Raw genomic sequence first — 18441 nt, forward strand, 5'->3', positions numbered from 1 at the left:
ACCTCAGAACCTTTTAAAGGGGCCTTTTGGACACAGCTGGCTGAAATTTTATCTGCATCATACCTGTTTTATTGGCCACTGTATTACTAAACCAGTTGTGTTTGTTTCAACAGAGACAACTCCTGAAGCTGGTGAAGATGATGCAGAACATGACAGAATATCCTGTGGCATTTGTTGTAAAGCTTTAGTGTGATTACTTCAAGAGCATGCAGCTCTTGGAAAGCTGTGAGCTAAAAACAATTTAAAGATTAAAGCTTGTGGAAGGGTACTTCAGCTTGTACAGTAGCACCAGTACGAATGTGTAAGGAGACAATGGCTACAGGGATTAATAAAGGTTCCTGTTTTGTCCAGAAATGGTATTGCTTTTGTTCTTCTGTGGGAAGACTGGGGAAGGGTCTGGAACTCATCCATGAATGGTTTGGGCCTGGAGGTCAATGGCATGAGGATAATGGGCAAGTAGAAAGAAGCTCCTCTTTCCGAAGGCTAATTAAGAATTTGACTCCATGATCCTTGTGCCCTCTTCCAGCTCAAGATGTTCTGTGGGTCTGTGGTTTGTACTGAACTCAGAAAAATGAAGGCAGTTACAGCCTGAGTGACAAGTGTGGCTTGCATGCTGCACATCATCTCAGGCTGGGTAGTGATGTTCTAGGACATTTCCCAAATGCTTTTTTTGACAGCTTGGTGTTTATAACCTGGAAAAGAAAAAGAGGAATGCTGAGATTTTATAGTGAGATATATACTATGTAATGTCCATGGAAACTGGGCCATTATTTGAATAATAAAGCCTTCACTGAGTGACTGAACATGGTAAGAGACATGCAGAGATCCCATTTTACCTCTGAATGGCTTATTTTTACAGATAGGTGAGGAGGGAGCAGATGGAACATCTTTATCAGTGTGGTCTGGTAGACAAACAGTTTTTTATGTGTCACAAATGGGAATAGTTTATTGTCTTTTACTACCCTGCAGGCAGAGCTAAAAAGGAATTACTGGCATGGGGTCCCATTTCTGATTCCTGGGATTGCTATTTTTGAGTCCTTGGAATGGTATGAACACCCTGTGTTTTTAAGAGCTGCTACAAAGTTGTCAGGTGTGATAATGGGTGATGTGTGAGGTGAGACCATTCCAGTCTCTGAGCTCTTGTGCAAGCTGGAAGCAAAAGCCAAACAAAGTCCAAAAATAGAGACCAGAATGGCAGTGGCTGTCAGAGGCATGAAAGAAGAAACAAACATTGTGCTTAAGACCAGAAAGGATCATTATGATTACCTATTCTGACCTCTTGTGCCACACAGGCCACAGAACAATGTTCAGTGATTGCTACAGTTAGGATAGATCTGTTTTTTTGGTCTGTTTTCAATTAAAATGACACCCAACTTTAAAAGGATGTCCACCTTTTAGGGCTGGAGTGATGAAGGGCATGCAGTGTTACTCAAAGGTGTCATGGTCAGCTAAGCTGAATCTGTCAATTCTCTCTTCAAGGTACATTTGAATCCATTTGAATTCTTGTTGCTCTCAGAGTTGTGTGTGCCATCATCAATTACTGTCTCACTGTGTATCCCAAAGCAGACTGGTGGGAACAATCTCATACTTGGTTCTGAATCTGCTCTGGACTAAGAACCAGCACTTGTTTGACTGAGTCCAAAGAAAGCCCTTTAGTAGTGGTTACCTACTTCAAACTAGTAAAAGAGAAATCCATCCCATTTAATCTGCCAGCTGGATTAGTCCCTGTAATGTCCACATTGTTGTGTAAAGTTAATTTTTTGTGCTGGAATAAAGGTTTTTTGTGCTGTGCACTAAAGGTTACCAAAATTCTGGGGGAATGTGCCAACATGTCAGAGACATCAAAGGTTTGTAGTAGGTTTGATCAACACGATTCCAGTGCTGAGAGTTCAATTAATTCTATTCCTCCTTTCTCATGCTGGTGATATTTATTTGTTGCTGTTTGCCCTGCTAGGTTTATTTTTGCATGTGCTTGGTCACACGTGTTTTTCCCACTCTGATGATACTTGACAGCTGACAAGGAGCAGATTGGGAAGGGCTGTTTGCTTTTTGAGGAGCTTGGGAGTGAGCTCAGTCTCACACTTGGAGCTGTTTGCTTTTGGTTCTGAGGGTTCTGTGCCTCTTCTCCATGATTTTTCCTCACTTTCACCAGAGGCAGATCTGGGAAGGAGGCAAATGAGGTTAACACCTGCCCAGAATAATTGCAGATAGAACCTCTCCTGCTTACTTTCAGCAGAGGCACTGGGAACAGGAGGCATTGTTATAGTTACAATGGGCCTGTGCCTTTCATTTACATGTCTTGCTTCCTCTGCAGGAACCAGAAGAGTCAGATGTCCTTTTTTTTTTCTTCTTCTTCTTTTTTTTTTTTTTTTTTTTTTTTTTCCCCCAGAACCCTTTTTCATTGGTGATCCATGCAAACTGCATCCCCTTAAATGTGAAAAACTCAAAGTATACATCTGCATGCCCAAAGAGCTGAATTTGGAGCAGTGAAAATGTTTTCAGACTGGAAAGGGATAATACTGGTTGAGAAGCAAATGTTGCTTTCAGACTGTGTAGTCAGTTAAGGATAGTGGTGTCTACAGCAAAGATCAAAAAACAATTTGCACAAAGAGATCTCCTTAGGATGAGTGAATAAACCAAGGTACTGCATTGCAGTTCCCAAGCTGCTGTTTCAGGAACTGATTTCAGGAGCGCTGTTCATATGTTGCAGGTTACACAGAGGATATTCTACGCTGTCAATCGATCCTGGTCGGGGAAGATCACTCTAACGGAGCTGAGGAAAAGCAACTTCCTGCAAGTACGTGGGGTTCTGTGGAGCAGGATGCAGAGGGCAGCGCTGTTCCTGTGGCTGCATGTGAGGGGGCTGCAGTGGGATGAGCCAGGTGCTCAGTGCCAGGAGTGCTGGGGCTCCTGGAGGAGCTGTGTCTGAGCTGAGAAGAGCAGGGACAGGAGTGGCCCCAGGGCACTGAGAGAAGGTCGGGTGTGACCATGCTCCAGCCCTGAGGCCACATGGAGCAACAGCCTGGCTCCTGGTCCAGACAGCAGGAAAGGAAGCAGGACATGGCACTGCACCCATGTGAAGTGGCTCACAAGCAGCCAAGAAGAGCTGCAGGAGTGCCAGGGGGAGGAGAGCCAATTTCCTGCCTCCTAGGCAGCCCTCAGCCCACTGACAGCTGGTCAGGAACATCTCTGCAATTGCAGGATGAGGCACCTCGGGAGCTGATCTCCACAGGATAATGAAGGGAGCTTAGTTCTTGTTCCAGTGCCTGCAGTGTGTCCTTATGTCAGGATTTGAATCTCTGTCCTCTGTGCATTTTGCTCAAAAGAGCACCAGCTTAAAACGGTCTCAGGCTGCTCATGTCCAGCCCAACCTAAAGAGCCAGAAAGGCTTGAGGCTGAAAGGTGAAGGACTGGCTAAAACAGTGGGATTTCCCTCCTGTGTTGTGTTTGCCCTTCCAGGTGTAGAGTGCTGTCTTCCTCAAACCCCTTGAGTATGAATTCACATTCTTTCTCTTTTCAGACATCATTTCCCTTACTTGACCCCATCAGCTAATGGAAAAATGAGTGTTCTTTTGAATTGGCTCGTGCCAGTCCAAGCCCTGGGATCCCTGTTCCTTCCCAAACTCTGTTACAAATAAATCTTCCCAGATTATCCTGCATCTTTATCCACTCATTTTCTCGCTCAAAACTTTCTCTCCATTTTGCTTCTTCCATGTCTACTTTGCCTTTCATCTCCTGCAGCAGAGAAGTTCAGCTCCTTGCTGCATGTGTAAATGGCATCTTTGGGTGTGAGCTACAAAAGAAAAATGTAATTATGGCAAAAACTTCTCGAGTGATTGTCATCTGTAAACAGAGAGACAGACACAGTCTGGAGAGGCCAGTGAGTGGTGGATCAAAGGTGTTGGGACTTGGGTGTCAGCAAGTCAGAATAGTGCAGGTCTGGCAGTGCCATCCTGTTATCCCTGCCAGAAACTTCACTGAACCTGCCTAGGATGGGACAGTTTTGTTTGGATTCCTTGGAAGTGGAGGTGGATGGAAGCTGATGCTGAAATACCAGTGCCAACACATAACACAGCATCTGTTTTTCTGGTTCTGGGCAGCAGGGCCACTGAGCCTGCCTGCCTGGGGACATCATTCCCTGGGATAGCTGAGGCTGTGAGGGCAGGGGAGGCCAGGGCAGGGGAAGCCAGGCCTGCAGCTCACTGGAGCCATGATTTATTCGACAAGAAGGCTTCTGGTGTCCCATGGCCTCAGCACCAAGAAGAAAAGTAGGGAGGTGGCACTGGGAAAGGTGCAATGCCCTCTTGTTGCTGGGAAGGACAGGGAGGTGTAAAGTGGGAATGAAACATGGATGTTAGCAGTAAATGTTTCCTAGTAAGACATGCCAACAGATGTTATGGTTGGGAATCTGTCTGAGCCTCCCAGTTTAACCAGAATGATTCCTGCAACAGCACAGGGAAGCCACTGTGATTAGTTTGGGGTCCATCCCTCCTGTCCCAGTCCCGGTGTGGAGTCTGGAACAAGACCGGATTTTGCCCTTCGGGAGGCAGATAGGGATGTGTGATGGATAAAGACATATCTCAGTTCCTCTGAAAGACTGGACTTGCTGCTGAAGTGGCTCTCAGAGTCTCTGGTGTAGGTCAGGATTGTTCCCCAGACCATGGATCACAGCTGACACAGCAGTTTGTGTTCCTGTTTCTTTGCCTCACTCTTCACTAGAGCTGAAAATGAACAAAAGTTGTTGACAGGAGTGGCAGAGATGTTGTGCTAAGCAGGGTGGCCAAGCCAGGTGCTCTGTAAGTACCTGCTAAGGAATACAGCAACCCCATCTCTTGGAGAAGGGCTGCACTTTGGGTTAGTTCTCAGGGCTCTGTTCACCCAGCTTCCTGAGAAACCGGAGCACTTCAGCTGCTCAGCTGCCTCTTCATCCAGCTTTAACTTCCCACTGTATTTGTACCCTTTCAGACTCTTGCTCTCTTGGAAGAGGAGGATGACATAAATCAGATCACAGATTACTTCTCCTACGAGCACTTTTATGTTATATACTGCAAATTCTGGGAGCTGGATACTGACCATGACCTTTACATCAGCCAGAAGGACCTGGCTAGGTACAGGGATCAAGGTATGCTGCTTGCAAATGTGGTGGGGTGAGGGCACTGCTGAAAACAGAATGTTCCTACTGAAGAATAAAGCCTGCCTTTAATGTGGTTAATTTGATGCCTCAGAAAAAGTTTTAATGTAGGCACCCGTCTCTTAAATAAATGTTGATTTAGAGAAGGAGTTGTACAAGCTTAGACACAGAGAACTGTAGGACACACTATTTTCTGCATGAGTAGCTACAGATGGAGCTTCTGTTCATTTGTGGATCATTGCCAGGAGGACAGGCTAAAATAATGTCCTGAAACTTGTTCTTTATTTGCTGAGGGCTTTGCAGGAACTTGGAAGTAGGGACAAGAAGGATGAGCCCGTGTGAACTTCAGAGATTGTTGAAGTGCAGTCTAATTATGCACGAGAGGAATCCAGAGTCCAGTGAAGCTTGGGGGATTTCAGCTTGCAGATGGACTCTGGAGAGTATCTCTTCAGTTCAGCATGAAACTTCCTTTCCAGAAGTTGAGCAGATGCTATTTGTTTTTGAAGGTTCAAGGGCCATGGATAAATTAATGGAACACAAATTCACAAGGGGCTAAAACACTCATGTGTTCCAAGTGCAGGGGTCCATGGGGGTTCTGGGTGAGTGTGGCGGTCACAGGACTCAGGAGTGTTGATCATAGGGCTGGGTGGGTGAGGATGGAGGAGTGCCTCCCTTGGGGTCGCTGAAATGGCAGCTTGGTCCCTGCTGGGAAGCTGCAGTGTGGAATGCAGTATTTGCTGCACAGGAGGCTTGAGAGCCCTGAGGTGCTGGGGAGCCAAGGATTAAGGGGTGAAGCCATGGCTGCAATGCCCAGCAGCCTGTCAGCTGTGCCAGGGCACCTGAGGGGTGGGGCAGGCTGGGTCTGCCTGGCTGCAGTGCCAGAACTGTGCCAGGACCACAGGAATGATGGAGAACATGTAGGAGGGGTCCAGGTGGGGCTCAGCCACCTGGGGTGGTGAGGTCACTGTGCCAATCCTGCCCAGAACTGGCACCTGCTGCTTGGCTGGTGCTCTGCCATAACAATCCATGCCACGTATCTCCTGGCTGGCAGAGCCTCACCCTTATGCTGGTGTTTCGTTGTCTTCCCTGCAGCCTGTCCTTTCCTCACAACTGTTTTGTAGGATTTGATGCGTCATTTTTGCTTGATAACTGAACTTCTTTTGCAGTACACACTGGGATAGTCTCCTTCTATCCTACTGCAGCAAAGTAGGAGTAACATGGAGATCCATTTCCAAGGATCCAGATAATGGTTGCCATTTTTGTGGGACAGTTTGGAGGGATACAAAGGCTGACACACTGGGAGAATCATCTTGGGGTTTTAGAAATGCTGCTAAACAGGGGTGGTTAGACAGGCAGTGAGGTTAGAGCCTCCTTTTAACAATGCGAAAGGGCTTTGTGTGGATTCAGAGTGAACTACTGATTGTAGTTATTCCTGTGAGCTGGAACTTCATTTTCTCTGTGTTTTCCTTGTTTCCAGCTTTGTCAAACAGGATCATTGAGCGGATATTCAGCGGTGCTGTGGTGAGGTGAGGAACAGCACACTTCTTGGGAGAAGGGAAGGGAATTTAAATACAAGTTACTCTCAGAAATGCCCCGGATCAGAATGGTTTCCAACAGGGTGCTCCAGCTGGAGCTGCCTCAACACGGAGTGGGACTTCTGGATGTCTTAAGAAAACAAAATAAAAATCCATAGGATGGGATAGCTGGGCATAGCTGGAAGGCATGGCACAGGGATAGCTGGGGAGCCCTACTGTGAAGTCTGTGAAGAGGGACGTGCTGTGGGAGGGGATGTGGCAGATGAGCTTCAGCTCTGCACTGATAAAAGGCAGCAAATGCTGTGCCTGGTGCTGCAGGGTGCAGGGAGTACAGGCTGAATAGGTGACGATGCCCCATTTTCTCTCACTAATGATTTCAAAAATATCTTTGATTGCATCCTGAGTATTTAGGGGCCTGGTGATTTATAAATATATATATATATATTTATTTTTTTTTTCCCTGCTCTGTCTTCTAGAGGCACTGAAGTTCAAAAGGAAGGGCGCATGAGTTATGCGGATTTTGTGTGGTTCCTGATTTCAGAGGAAGACAAAAGAAGTCCTACAAGGTGAGACTGATTTGTGTGTCTTAGTAAAATCATTGAGATGAGCAAATAAGATATGGAAACTTCTGTGACCTACCGCTTTCTACAAGAGAGAGCAGCTTGGGGTCTGGAGGTTGTTAGGAAGAAAACATCTTGCTGGTGATAGTTGTCAAATCATTTGCCTTTCTTGAGGAAAAATTGCATAGAAGCAGACTTTTCGTGTAATTTTTTATATCTTGGTAGTCACCAGTGCCTTTGATCACCTCATGGCATGAGACACTGGCTCTGAGCACACGCTCCTGAGATGCTGGAAGCAGTTGGGCACATCCCTTCACTGGATTGGGTGTGTTAGGAGTGTTTGTGGGGAAAGCTCGCTGTGGCACTTTGTAAAACCTGCCTGTTTGTACAGGCCTGGTTTGTACAGCCAGGGGAGACTGCTGTGCAGGGGAGATCCAGATGTGCACTCAAGTGTAAGCACAAGGAATCTTACACATAACGAGAGAAAAAGAATCCAGAACTGCCAGACCTTCCAAGGGGAGGAGGGATGCAGATTGCAGCTGCCTGGGAGCTCAGCCTTGTGTATGAAGGAGCAAATGAGTGCATGACACAGGTGCCTTGTCCCTCACCAGGGTCCCTTCAGGGTCCTGGGCTCAGAGCTGGCTCTATTTGGCCAACTCTTGCTGCTGGGTCACAGAGGGACTCCCTGCCCTGCGTGAGCCCCCCTTGGGCTGCAGCCCTGGGTACAGGGGAGACAGTGATGAGTGTGGCTGTGCCGCTCACAGCCACCTGGCAGACTAACAGGAGCTGCTGGGGGCGTTGGCCCGTGCCCTGGGTTAATGCCAGGCTGTGGGGGTGGGTAGGGGGAGCGTGCACCGCTGCACTCTCTGCAGCGTGCGTGTCCCAGCGCTGCAGTGCCCCTGCTCTGTTGCCAGCATCGAGTACTGGTTCCGCTGCATGGACCTGGATGGGGACGGGGTGCTGTCCATGTACGAGCTGGAATTCTTCTATGAGGAGCAGTGTGAGCGCATGGAGGTGATGGGCATAGAGCCACTGCCCTTCCAGGACCTGCTGTGCCAGATGCTGGACCTCGTTAAGCCAGAGAGGGAAGGTAAGTCCTGCTTAGGCCGAGCTTTCACTCTGTGGGGGTTTGAGAAGGCAAAGCCGCTGTGAAACCCATCTATAGGCAGAGCCCCGTGTGAGAGTCCCAGGGTGGAAATTACTGCACGTTGGGCCACGATGTTGTGCATCAGGAGGTCTGAGATACTGAAACAAGAGAGCTCGTGAGCTAACTGCCTGGGACTGAGGCAGCAATTCTTGTGTGCTCCAGCTGTGGGATGTGCTGACAGTCCACACTGTAAAATGGAGCCATCCCCATTCACAGGCCTTCATATTTCACATGAATGTCAAAGGCCTCCCTATGTATGTGAGATTTAAGCTTAATAAACACACCCATTTATTGAATAATGTTAAAATCCGTGACCTATGGGAATTCCTTGGGAAGGGATTTTGTGCGGTTGAAGCCTACTGGTGTTACAATTAAAACTTTTGTAAGAACTCAGTAACACAGCCGTGTGCGGTTTTTCTGTAGGAAGAGTAACCCTGAGAGACCTGAAGAGGTGCAGAATGGCTCATGTGTTCTTCAACACCTTCTTCAACTTAGACAAATATCTGGAGAACGAACAGAGGGATCCCTTTGCAGTGCAAAAGGTATCAATCACCTTTATTTCTAAATAAGGAGTGCTTGGAGTGCTCCTGGATGCAGGGAAAATCCAACTGAATAAAAGAACCCTTTTTTCACAAGTACAGCTTATTGATTGTCTCCCAGAAGCCTCTTATCTGCTCAAAGTACACAAAAGTGGAGGGGATGCCAAAACCAGCTCTGGTTCCCTCACAGCTGTTCCCACATAATCTCCAATAAAAACTTTGTGGTTCTGTGATTCAAGACTTAAATACATCCCCAGACAGAACCACCCTTTTTGTTTGTTTGTTTAAACTGGATCATCATAAAAGCAGTCAAGTGGGACCAGGGGGATAACTTATTATCCCCATCCTGTAGTAAATGGCAGAGGGCCAGGTATTTATAGAGGTGTTATCCTGTAATCTTCTCCAACTTAGCAGAGAGTCCCTCAAAGGATCAGTCACAATTAACCTTTGATGGGCAGATTGAAACCACCGAGTTCTTCCATCCTGTATGGAGTGCACAGACTGAGCTAGAGCACAGCAGGTGTGTGGCTGTTGCATTTCTGAAGTGGAGCAGATGCAGGTGTTTGGCATCTCAGGTCACACGCTGAGCTTTACAGACCCTGAGAGGTATTTTTTCATAGTCCTTTATGTGCAGATGTTCAAACACTCTAAGAGGGTTGTGGCTTTCTCAGCTAAGGCAGTTTTGCCTGGCTGTTTCCATCCATTGCAGCCCTAGAGGCTGACTGTGTGATCTCTTTAGGACATGGACAGCGACAGCCCCGAGCCCTCAGACTGGGACAGGTACGCGGCCGAGCAGTACGAGATCCTGGTGGCCGAGGAGTCCGGGAACGAGCTCCAGGAGGGGTGAGCACGGGCCTGGCACTGCCCTGGGCACACAGCTGGGCTCTGCTGGGGGCACGTGCTGCCAGCAGAGGCAGGGGAGTCGTGGGATGAACATTTGGACTGGACTCTGGAGCACAGGAGGCCTGGCACAGCTGCTCCCTGCAGCGGAGGGGAGCCGGGCTGGGGGCAGCCACTTGGATCAGCTGCACACAGGGGAAAAAAGGCAAAGCCTTTTCTTTTGGTCTCTGTACGAAAACAGAGATCAAATGCCTTTTGCTGGTCTTGGCCCTGTATTGACCATGTCACACTGTCATAGATTAGAAGCTGTAGCTCTGTTACATTTATTATACCTAGCAGAAACTTTCTTTAGTCCAACTTTATGTCTATTAGTCTGTGCTCTTCATAAGTTATACTTCAATATTTTCATTCATTTACTAAGTTTGTTGAGACTTTTTTTTTTTTTACATTTTGTTTCTTCAATACTTGCACTCAGTTTTCAGCCTTCTGTAAGATTCTGGACAGACACACCAGCTATCTTTAGCCGGTGAATAGGCAGAGCATTTGTTCCAGAATTTCTCTGTGGGCAAGGGCTTCCTGCAGAAAAATGGAGACTCAGTCTAATCTTCCTTTAGATTTGTGTCTGTGTTGGCCTCTTCTTGAGAATATTTCTCTCAACCACCCAAAGTATGCTTACCCTGTGTTAATCCTGCATGATTCAGGGTTGCATCCAGTCTTAAGCAGTATTTATAGAGCCAGTAGAGTATTGAGAAGATTGCATCATCTTCAAAACTTTCCTACACTGGAAATTGCTCGGGATAACAGTAGCACCTACTAATTAGGCACAGAGATTTGCAAAGCTATTGAGAGCTGTTCCCCTCTCTGCCTGTGCACCCAAACAGCAACAGGCTGTTCCCTCAGCCCCTCTGAGCTGCCTGGCCTTTCTGTGGCCTTCACAATGGAAGGTGAGGTAGGGCAGGATGGAAGATGAAATTGCTGCATTCCCTGCAGCTGTTTTGCAACACCTGTGTTTTCAGCACAGAAAAGAATCAGGAGGCTGCCATTAAAGCTTCCTGCAGGACCATGAATTCCCAAAGTCACCAAAACCGGGGGAAGAGTGAGTGACAGGTGATGTCAGATTTTTGAAGCTGGTCTGAAGCAGCTCTGTGTCTTCCTGCAAAGAGCATGTCAGCAACCTGGCTGCTAGCTTTAAGAGCCCCTGAAAAGCTCTGTAGTCATGGCAGCAGGATTAGATCTCATTTGTGGAGCATAGCAACAGACCACGAAGGAAAAAAGAAATGAAAAAGAAAAACAAAGAGCTGGATGCCCAGACAAATTTGCCAGAAAAAGCCATTGAGTTTTTGCACATACATTATTTCTGCTGTGTTTTGAGGATGACAGAAACAGGGAGTGGGGACAGAACCAAGACAATTCCTGGTGAGCTCTGGGAGATACTGGAGGATTTTTGGCTAAGTTAGCTGGCAGAACATGAAATCTGGTCTTTTTTGTCATGAGCACATTTGAAAACAACCATCATTCAGCAATCACAGACACATCAGTGTGTCCCACTTGTGTGATTAGCCCTGTCCCTGCTTCTCTGGAAGGAAAGTTCCTAAAGCCAGTCAGTCTGAAGCTGGCTGAGGCATGCCCAGGAGAGAGCTGATGGATGTGGAAACCACCATTGCCTTCAGGGAAAGAGATCCTTCTCCATGGGAAGGAAGAGAAGGAGGAAGAGGATCTTTTATCAGTTGCTGGTGGGAAAACGTTCCCTGAGCACCAGAGAGCCAGGGCACAATGCAGAGCATCCTGCTGAGAGTGCAGAGGGGGGACAGAGGCTGGGGACCAGAGGATGCTGGTTTAGGCAGCTTAGACCATTGCTCTTGTCTCCCTCCAGCTGTCTGATGGCTCAGCTGCTCCATTCCCAGGACCCAGCAGTGTAAGGAAGGGAGAGGAGGAACAAGGACATCCTCAAACCACCCGGAACCAAAATGTGTGTTTGCCAGAAGGAGGGGCAGAAAGAAAGAATTCCCTGGAGTAATTTCCCTCCTCTGAACAACCTAGAGTTGCCACAGTTGAGTCTTGAAGAATGGGTGTTTAACCTCCACAAGCCCATATTTGTTTTTATGGGGCTGAAGTTCTGAAACTGGCCTGGGAGGAGAGCAGGGATTGATTGCCTTTAGTGCTCATCTTGTTCAAAAGCATCCCAGAAACGCTCCTTAGCTAAAAAGGTGGAAAGCATTTATTCCAAGATGGGAAAGGCAGGCACTGTTGAGCCTTAAGGAACAAAACCAGTGCAGTGGGAAAGTCACTCACTGGGAAAGGACAGTGGGAGCTCCCTTTTGAAGCAGACATGAGAGGGTTTTGTGCAGAAGCAAAAGACACCTGAAGAAAAAGATTGTAATGGAGCTGCAGCTGCTGGTGACAGTGCAGCACAGAGAAGAGGTCACGTTCCATTTGTAGGAGAAAAAGGGACAAGGCTAACAGAATGGGGTAGATTGGAGGAAAAGGAGATACCAAAGGAACATTCTAGGAACAGCCTTCGAATGGAAATACAAAGTTTTCCTCAGCTGCATCACTTTAAACCAAGGAGAGATTAGAGAAGCTGAGGCACCTGCAAACATTCCCAATCCATTCCTGGTGGGGGAGGGCAGGGCAACAGCCCCCACAGGCACCACTGAGGCAAGAAGCGTGCAAATTGCTCATATTTTGGGAACCTTGCACACGTGCTCAGAACAGGTTTGGTGAGGATCCAGACCCAGACCATTGTTTTCCTTCTCCCACTTATCCAAGATTCCAGAAGGTGGCAGAATTACTAAGCAGGTGCTTTCCTTCTGGAAGAGAGAGGAGAGTGTTCTCCAGGGAGGTTCCTGCTACAGCCTCCCAAAGGTTTGCTGTGCCTGCATATGGGTCAGCCAAGGGAAAAACACCACAGCAAGGGGTAGACAGTTCCTTCCTGGCACATCCATGCTGTGCTACCAAAGGAGTTCACCACTGAACACAGGAGCCATTCCTGTGCTGACCATTGGAGCACCTGCTCCAGCATCTCCTTTGTGACCAACCTTGCTTTAGAACAAAAGGAAGAACTTTTATTTCTTGGGAGCCCTGCAAAACTAACCCACAGTATGCTGTGAGTGAAGGGAAACATCTTAAAAACATCATTTCTTGGGACTAGGGATGGGCTGAGAGCCCCAGAGCCATATCCTGTGCTGCAGGGCATGGAACCCAACCAGCCTGGATAGTGCAGCTGGAGCTGGGAATTCCCACCAAACCTCCTCAGACCATAAATGTTCAATCCTGGATATCAAACTTCAGACTAAGAGAGAGAGGAACATGAAAGCATGGCCACACTCGTTATTCTGTGTCTGTCAAAACACAGCTCAGCCAGAAGATGCTTTGGACCAGGGCTTTCTGAGCCAAGTCTCCTCTGGGGCCTGGGGCTGCGGTTGGATGATTTTATTTCTACACCGAACGATTGAGGCTCTGGGAGTTCCTGACAATTGTTACTGAGGCTGGATTCAGATTTTCTAATGCTGAACACCAGCGAGAATTTGTTCTGGAAGCCTCAGACGAGGCTGGATGGGAGCACAGATCCATGTCTGCTGTCAGAGTACTGATTGCTCCCACCCTCTTCCATGCCTCAGGAATCTCCTCGTCGAGCTTTGCCTCTCACATGCTACTGCATTTTAGCCAGCTGGCTTAGTAGCCACTGAAATAATTGCCCTGCAAACCAAAATACAGCTTTTAAAGACACACCTTTTGTCTTTGCAGATCATGTGAAGAAGACTATGACACAGATGAAGTCTTACCTCCCCCTGAAACTGGAGACAAGTCAGACAAACTAGTTATCTCAGATCTCTGAGCACAGAGAAGTGGAAGACAGCCCATATATTTCAAACTGGATAGCATTCAGTCCCAAGGCACTTGGGGGTTTTCCTTAAATCCATCATTGGAACAATGTGCTTTACTCTGTACACTGAAACTTGAGACCCCTTTTTGTCTTCCTGTGTAATTGCAATAAGGTAATTTCTATGAAAAGGCTTTTTACAATGTGTTATTGTGCACACTCACTGAAAATGGTGATTGCACCTTGTTTCATTTATATATAAATTCTGTGCAATAAATGCCAGCATCTAATGATTACCTATAACAGCTGCATGCAACATCTGTAGTGGTCGTTTCTCTGTCCTGTGCCGCTCTGTCCCCTTGGCTTTATACCAGAGTGACAAAAGAGCTGCCAAATTAACTGAAAAGTGTGTCTAGAAATCTTTTAAAACACAGGTCACAGTGAAGTTCTTTTCTTCCTTGGTGTCCTGGAAATGAAGGGGAAGGTGCCTGTGCATGGGGAGAGTGAAATCCCTTTGTGCTTTGCCCCTGGACTGTTCCTCTGCTGCAGAGCTGTGAGCAGTGGCAGCACTACACCACATTCTCCAGGAAATTGAGATAGAATTACCTGTTCTAGGCCTGTGTCCTGTCCTGTGCTGATCTGCCTCTGGCCAGAGCTTTGGCTGTGTAGATTTCTGCTTTGCAGAATTGTTTGGCAGAGTATTTACAGCAAGCACGGATCTCTGCTGTTCAGCTACTGTGGTGTGACTGCTGTGCCTGGTGTGCACCAATTCTGTCCATTGCTGTGTTCTCTTCCTCTCCTGTAGCCTCCTCTAACCTGTAGCCAAGAGACTAAGCTGAGATAACGAAGAAAAAAACCAACCCCCTCTTTTAACTAGTAAAGGAATTAGTCTGTATTGTTGCCAGAATTAATTTTTCTCCCAGCCTCAGGGAGGAAATGCTGTAACTAATGAATTCCTGCTTTAAGTGCAACATTAAACCAACTTTTCCCCCTAGAATCACAAGTGCTACCTCCGCTCTCAGCACTCTGCTACTGCAGCTGTCTGTCCTGGCCAGCAGGAACCGTCTGTGGCTCAGCACAGGGGTGATTAGAACAAATTGTTAATTGTAGCCCTCTGTATGTGCAGAAGCAGGTCTGGGCCAGGTGTGAGCCGTCCCGGCTGTGCCCAGTCTGCAATGCTGGCTCGCTGTGTGTGCTCTGTATCTCCTGTTCCCTCCCTGGAGCCTCAGGCTGGGCCTCCTGCAGAATCCCTGTCCCTGTTCCCAGCCCCTGCTGCCCTCCCTGGAGCCGGAGCACACGGCCCGGGGAGAACTCGACTCGTGTGTCCCCAGGGACGGGACGGGATCCCCGCGGTGCCTCCAGGGGTCAGTGTCCAAAAGAGGAACGGGCTGCTGGCTCCAGAGCGGTCTGGGCTTTTCCAGGAGCCTCTGAAGGCCAAGGCCTGCCTGCCGCTGCCCAGGGGATGTGCTGCTGCCTCCCTGGGGTCAGAACTCCACCACGATCCAACTCGGGAAGAGAGAAAGGTTTCAGCTGAACTGGCCAGGTGCATACACAGCCCCCAGGATGCTGGATCTGGGAAACTTCTGGATGCCCACGTTGGTAGCAAAGGCCCTGCCAGGTGCCCTGCATCCCACAGTAACAGATGAAGCAGGGAGCACTCCGAGCAAACCAAGACAAAGCCCTGGAATGCAGCAAGCAGATGGTGTCTGCATCCCTTCCCCATCACTGCCAGAACCTCGAAGGGAAAAACCTTCCCTGGGGGTGATTCCACAAATGCCCAAATGCAGAACCACCAAGGAACCGACTGCAGGAATGGATACAGGACGGAGCTCCCAGAACTGCTGCTTGTAACCAGCTCCAGCCACATTTTTCTGAGAACCTGGGCACAGCAGGAGTTCACCCTTCCCTCACTGCCATGGTCCAGAGGGGCCTTTCAGCTTGATGTCCCTTTAGACCTCTCCAAAGACTAAGATTCCTCAAAAGGAACGAGAACCCGACCCTGTTCCAGGCTGAAATGGAACGTTCCTCATGGTTCCTCATGGTCCTCCAGCAGCAGCACCAGCTCTGAGCTCCAGCAGCAGCAGTGCTGCAATGGCTCGTTTGCCACTTCTGGAAATCCTTGGTCACCACCACTTCAGGGTCTTTCAAATCTGCCCTTTGCAAAGGGCCTTTAATTCAACCCATCCCTGAATCCAGGCTCCCAGCTCACACCACAGCACCCTGAACTGCTGCCTCTCTGCAAAAGTCAGAACCCAGAGTCTGGTAAAACTCACCAGCGGCCTTCCCAAGGATGGTTCAATAAATGGAGACAGGAAGCCGACAGCTCCTCTGCTGAGCCCAAACCCAGCCCCTCTTTCCTACAGATAGACATTCAGTACTGCTACAGCAACACAGAGTGAATCCAAACCCAATCCATGCCTTCTCCTGGGTCAACACAAGCTAATCCAACAAACACCCCAATTTACAGCAAATGTTTTGCCTTCTATGTGGATAGAAAGACAAGCTGCAGAAGCCACTGCTGCTGTGATGGCAGTGCAAAATCTGCAGTAATATTCCAGGAATGGAAATCCATTCTCTGTCCCTAAAGTACTTGAAAATAAGCACAATTCAGCAGGCACACGTGCATTAATAGAGGACATGCTCTACACCCCATCTGTGACTTAGCCCTGTCCACAGCTGCTCTGGATGGAAGGTTTGTAACTCTGCAGCATTTAAGTGAGGTAAATTTGGGAACTCCTTTTTTCTGGGATAGTCAAGGGTGCTTGTGTCCAGCCAGCAGAGCAGCTCAGCTGCAGTGAAGGAGCCCTGGAACCCCTGCCCAAAAGATTTGTAGGAGTCCCTTGGCTGTGGCTCTGCCTCCTGCCTCCATGTCAGTGCCACTTCAGATGCTGCATCCCTGGAAGGACACATCCTGCACTTTTCAGTGCACATCCAGCTCACACCAAGGCTTTTTCCTTACGAGTAGTCAGAAAAGTGAGTAAAATTCTGTTTCGCGTGATAAAAATGTCATTGTCCTTATTTGTTCTCTCGTCTGCTTTTGTCTAGCAAAATGATGCCCTGTGTTCTTACAAACCTCTTGCTTTTTACTGTTGTATCACAAATATTTTCTCTCTGCAGTACTAAGATGGGAGGTGTGGCTCAGTATTACTGCTGGAATGGTACTAGTTGGATTTTTTTCTTTCTTTCTTCTAAAATCTCAGTAGTACTTGCTGCATCCCAGTTTTTGGCAGTGAACCCTGGGCACTGCTCCAGCTCCCCTCCTGCCTGTGAGGGGCAAGTGCTGCAGAACAGACATGGACAGCAAAAAAGGGATTCCAAAGCCTTCCTGCTCTCCTGAACCAAGGATTTAATGAAGCTGACTCAAAACACTCCAACAAGGTACTGGGCTTAGTTTCTAAACAAAATAGTCCTGAAAGACCAACACTAAGTTCACTGAACTCTCACTGTAACAGTATGGATTTGGAGTCTCTAGATCAGTATCTTAGGTCTATGCAAACAAAACTGAACCTCAGTGATGAGCATGAGCTACTGTGAGAAAAACATAACCAGAGCTTCCCTGTGTGTGCTCATCTTCTCGCTGTATCACTGGGCGAGGGGTTAGAAACCGAGTATTTAATAATAATAAAGGTTCTCGTACTTTGTAAAAGTAGTTTTGGAGACATTTTGTGGTGGCATGGTTTGATCTTTGTATTTTTACTTTATATTTTCTTCTTTTTTGGCAAATAAAGGACTTTTGAATTTAAAAAGGAAAAGCTGTCTCGGCGGTGGGGTCGAGTGTTACTGCTCACTTCATCTCCAGCTGCTGTGCCAAACTCCTTCCCTGTGGTGCAAGGCACCTGCAACCAAGGCCAAAATTCCAGGCTTTCTTCTCAAAAATGCTGGGATAAAGCAATCTGACCACTTACCTCCCTCACATCTCTGTCCTCAATGTGGAGCACTGTCCCTGTGATGGCTTACCAAAACACCCAACTCCCTCATTTTAACCTGTCCTGAAAAAAAGAGAGAGAGATCTCCTAGATCATTTGCAAGTGGAAAGAACAAGGGGGAAAAAAGAAAAAAAAAAAAAAAAAAAGGAAAACCAGCAATGCATTTTCTAATTTACCTATATGCAAATGCTCAAGCAGAGTTAGTGTGTTGCTCTCCACCAAGGGGTGCCTCAATCTGTCTATAGAACAGTCACCTTTTGGTGAGTTGCTTTAGGGTATCAAAAGCACTTCAATTTCTAAATTTAAATAGTTAAGACCAAAGATCTGCCTGGGATGTTCTTGGTAGTACTGGAAACTGCATCACCTACCTTTCAGAGGGGATCTCCTCAGCTGTGCCACACACTTGGAATGATCCTTACAAAGGTGCTTGTTTGTATCCTTTCAGCTCTCCAATTTAGCAATCAAAACCTCTTTTCTAACTGTTTTGTATAGAATTTCAATCAGAATGATCTGGGGAGGGGGTGCTTCTTGCATGCAGTACAAAGACAGTTCTGCGCTGGGTCACACCAGGACCTCTGCACCATGCCTGTGCCACAGCTGTGGGATCTATTCCATGAAACTCCTGGAGTTTCACTGAGGGAGCAAGCTCCCTGCTGTGCCAGAAGTACCTGCCTTGGCAAACAGGCTTTTCGGGTTTGTTTCCTGTAACTCTGCAGGTTCCACTGGCACCGAGTGCTGGTGCCAGCAGGGGCAGCCCCGGGCTGTGCTGAAGGCACCCAGGGGAGGCTCTGCGCAGGAGGCAGCTGTTCCCTCTGCAGCTGTTCCCTCTGCACCTCTGTTCCTGGGCATGTTTTCAGCTCCCATGCAAGGCAAGAACATCTGCAGGGAGAGGCTGCTGTGCCCCCAGTGCCCCTGGCTCTGCACGGTGGTCAGACAAGCC

The 18441-nt window shown here is 47.9% G+C and overlaps 1 protein-coding gene across 5 annotated transcripts in view; it reads left to right on the top strand.

The window, feature by feature from the left end:
- The window catches only part of PPP2R3A (protein phosphatase 2 regulatory subunit B''alpha), a 56027-nt gene extending 38806 nt beyond the window's left edge, over positions 1 to 17221 (top strand). For 4 of the 5 annotated variants that reach the window (XM_040074796.2, XM_040074794.2, XM_040074795.2 and 1 more), the window contains 8 exons: positions 2711 to 2797; positions 4966 to 5122; positions 6609 to 6657; positions 7143 to 7232; positions 8141 to 8316; positions 8797 to 8915; positions 9652 to 9755; positions 13500 to 17221. In XM_040074796.2, the coding sequence (XP_039930730.1) occupies positions 2711 to 2797; positions 4966 to 5122; positions 6609 to 6657; positions 7143 to 7232; positions 8141 to 8316; positions 8797 to 8915; positions 9652 to 9755; positions 13500 to 13590 (873 nt within the window). In that variant the 3' untranslated portion in view covers positions 13591 to 17221. Of the gene's footprint in view, positions 1 to 113; positions 331 to 2710; positions 2798 to 4965; positions 5123 to 6608; positions 6658 to 7142; positions 7233 to 8140; positions 8317 to 8796; positions 8916 to 9651; positions 9756 to 13499 lie in introns of those variants that run through there. The other variant, XM_058421857.1, reaches the window with a different exon arrangement.
- The last annotated feature ends 1220 nt before the right edge of the window (positions 17222 to 18441 follow it).

The sequence above is a fragment of the Hirundo rustica genome, chromosome 10 (genome assembly GCF_015227805.2).
Source record: "Hirundo rustica isolate bHirRus1 chromosome 10, bHirRus1.pri.v3, whole genome shotgun sequence".
Lineage (NCBI taxonomy): Eukaryota > Metazoa > Chordata > Aves > Passeriformes > Hirundinidae > Hirundo > Hirundo rustica.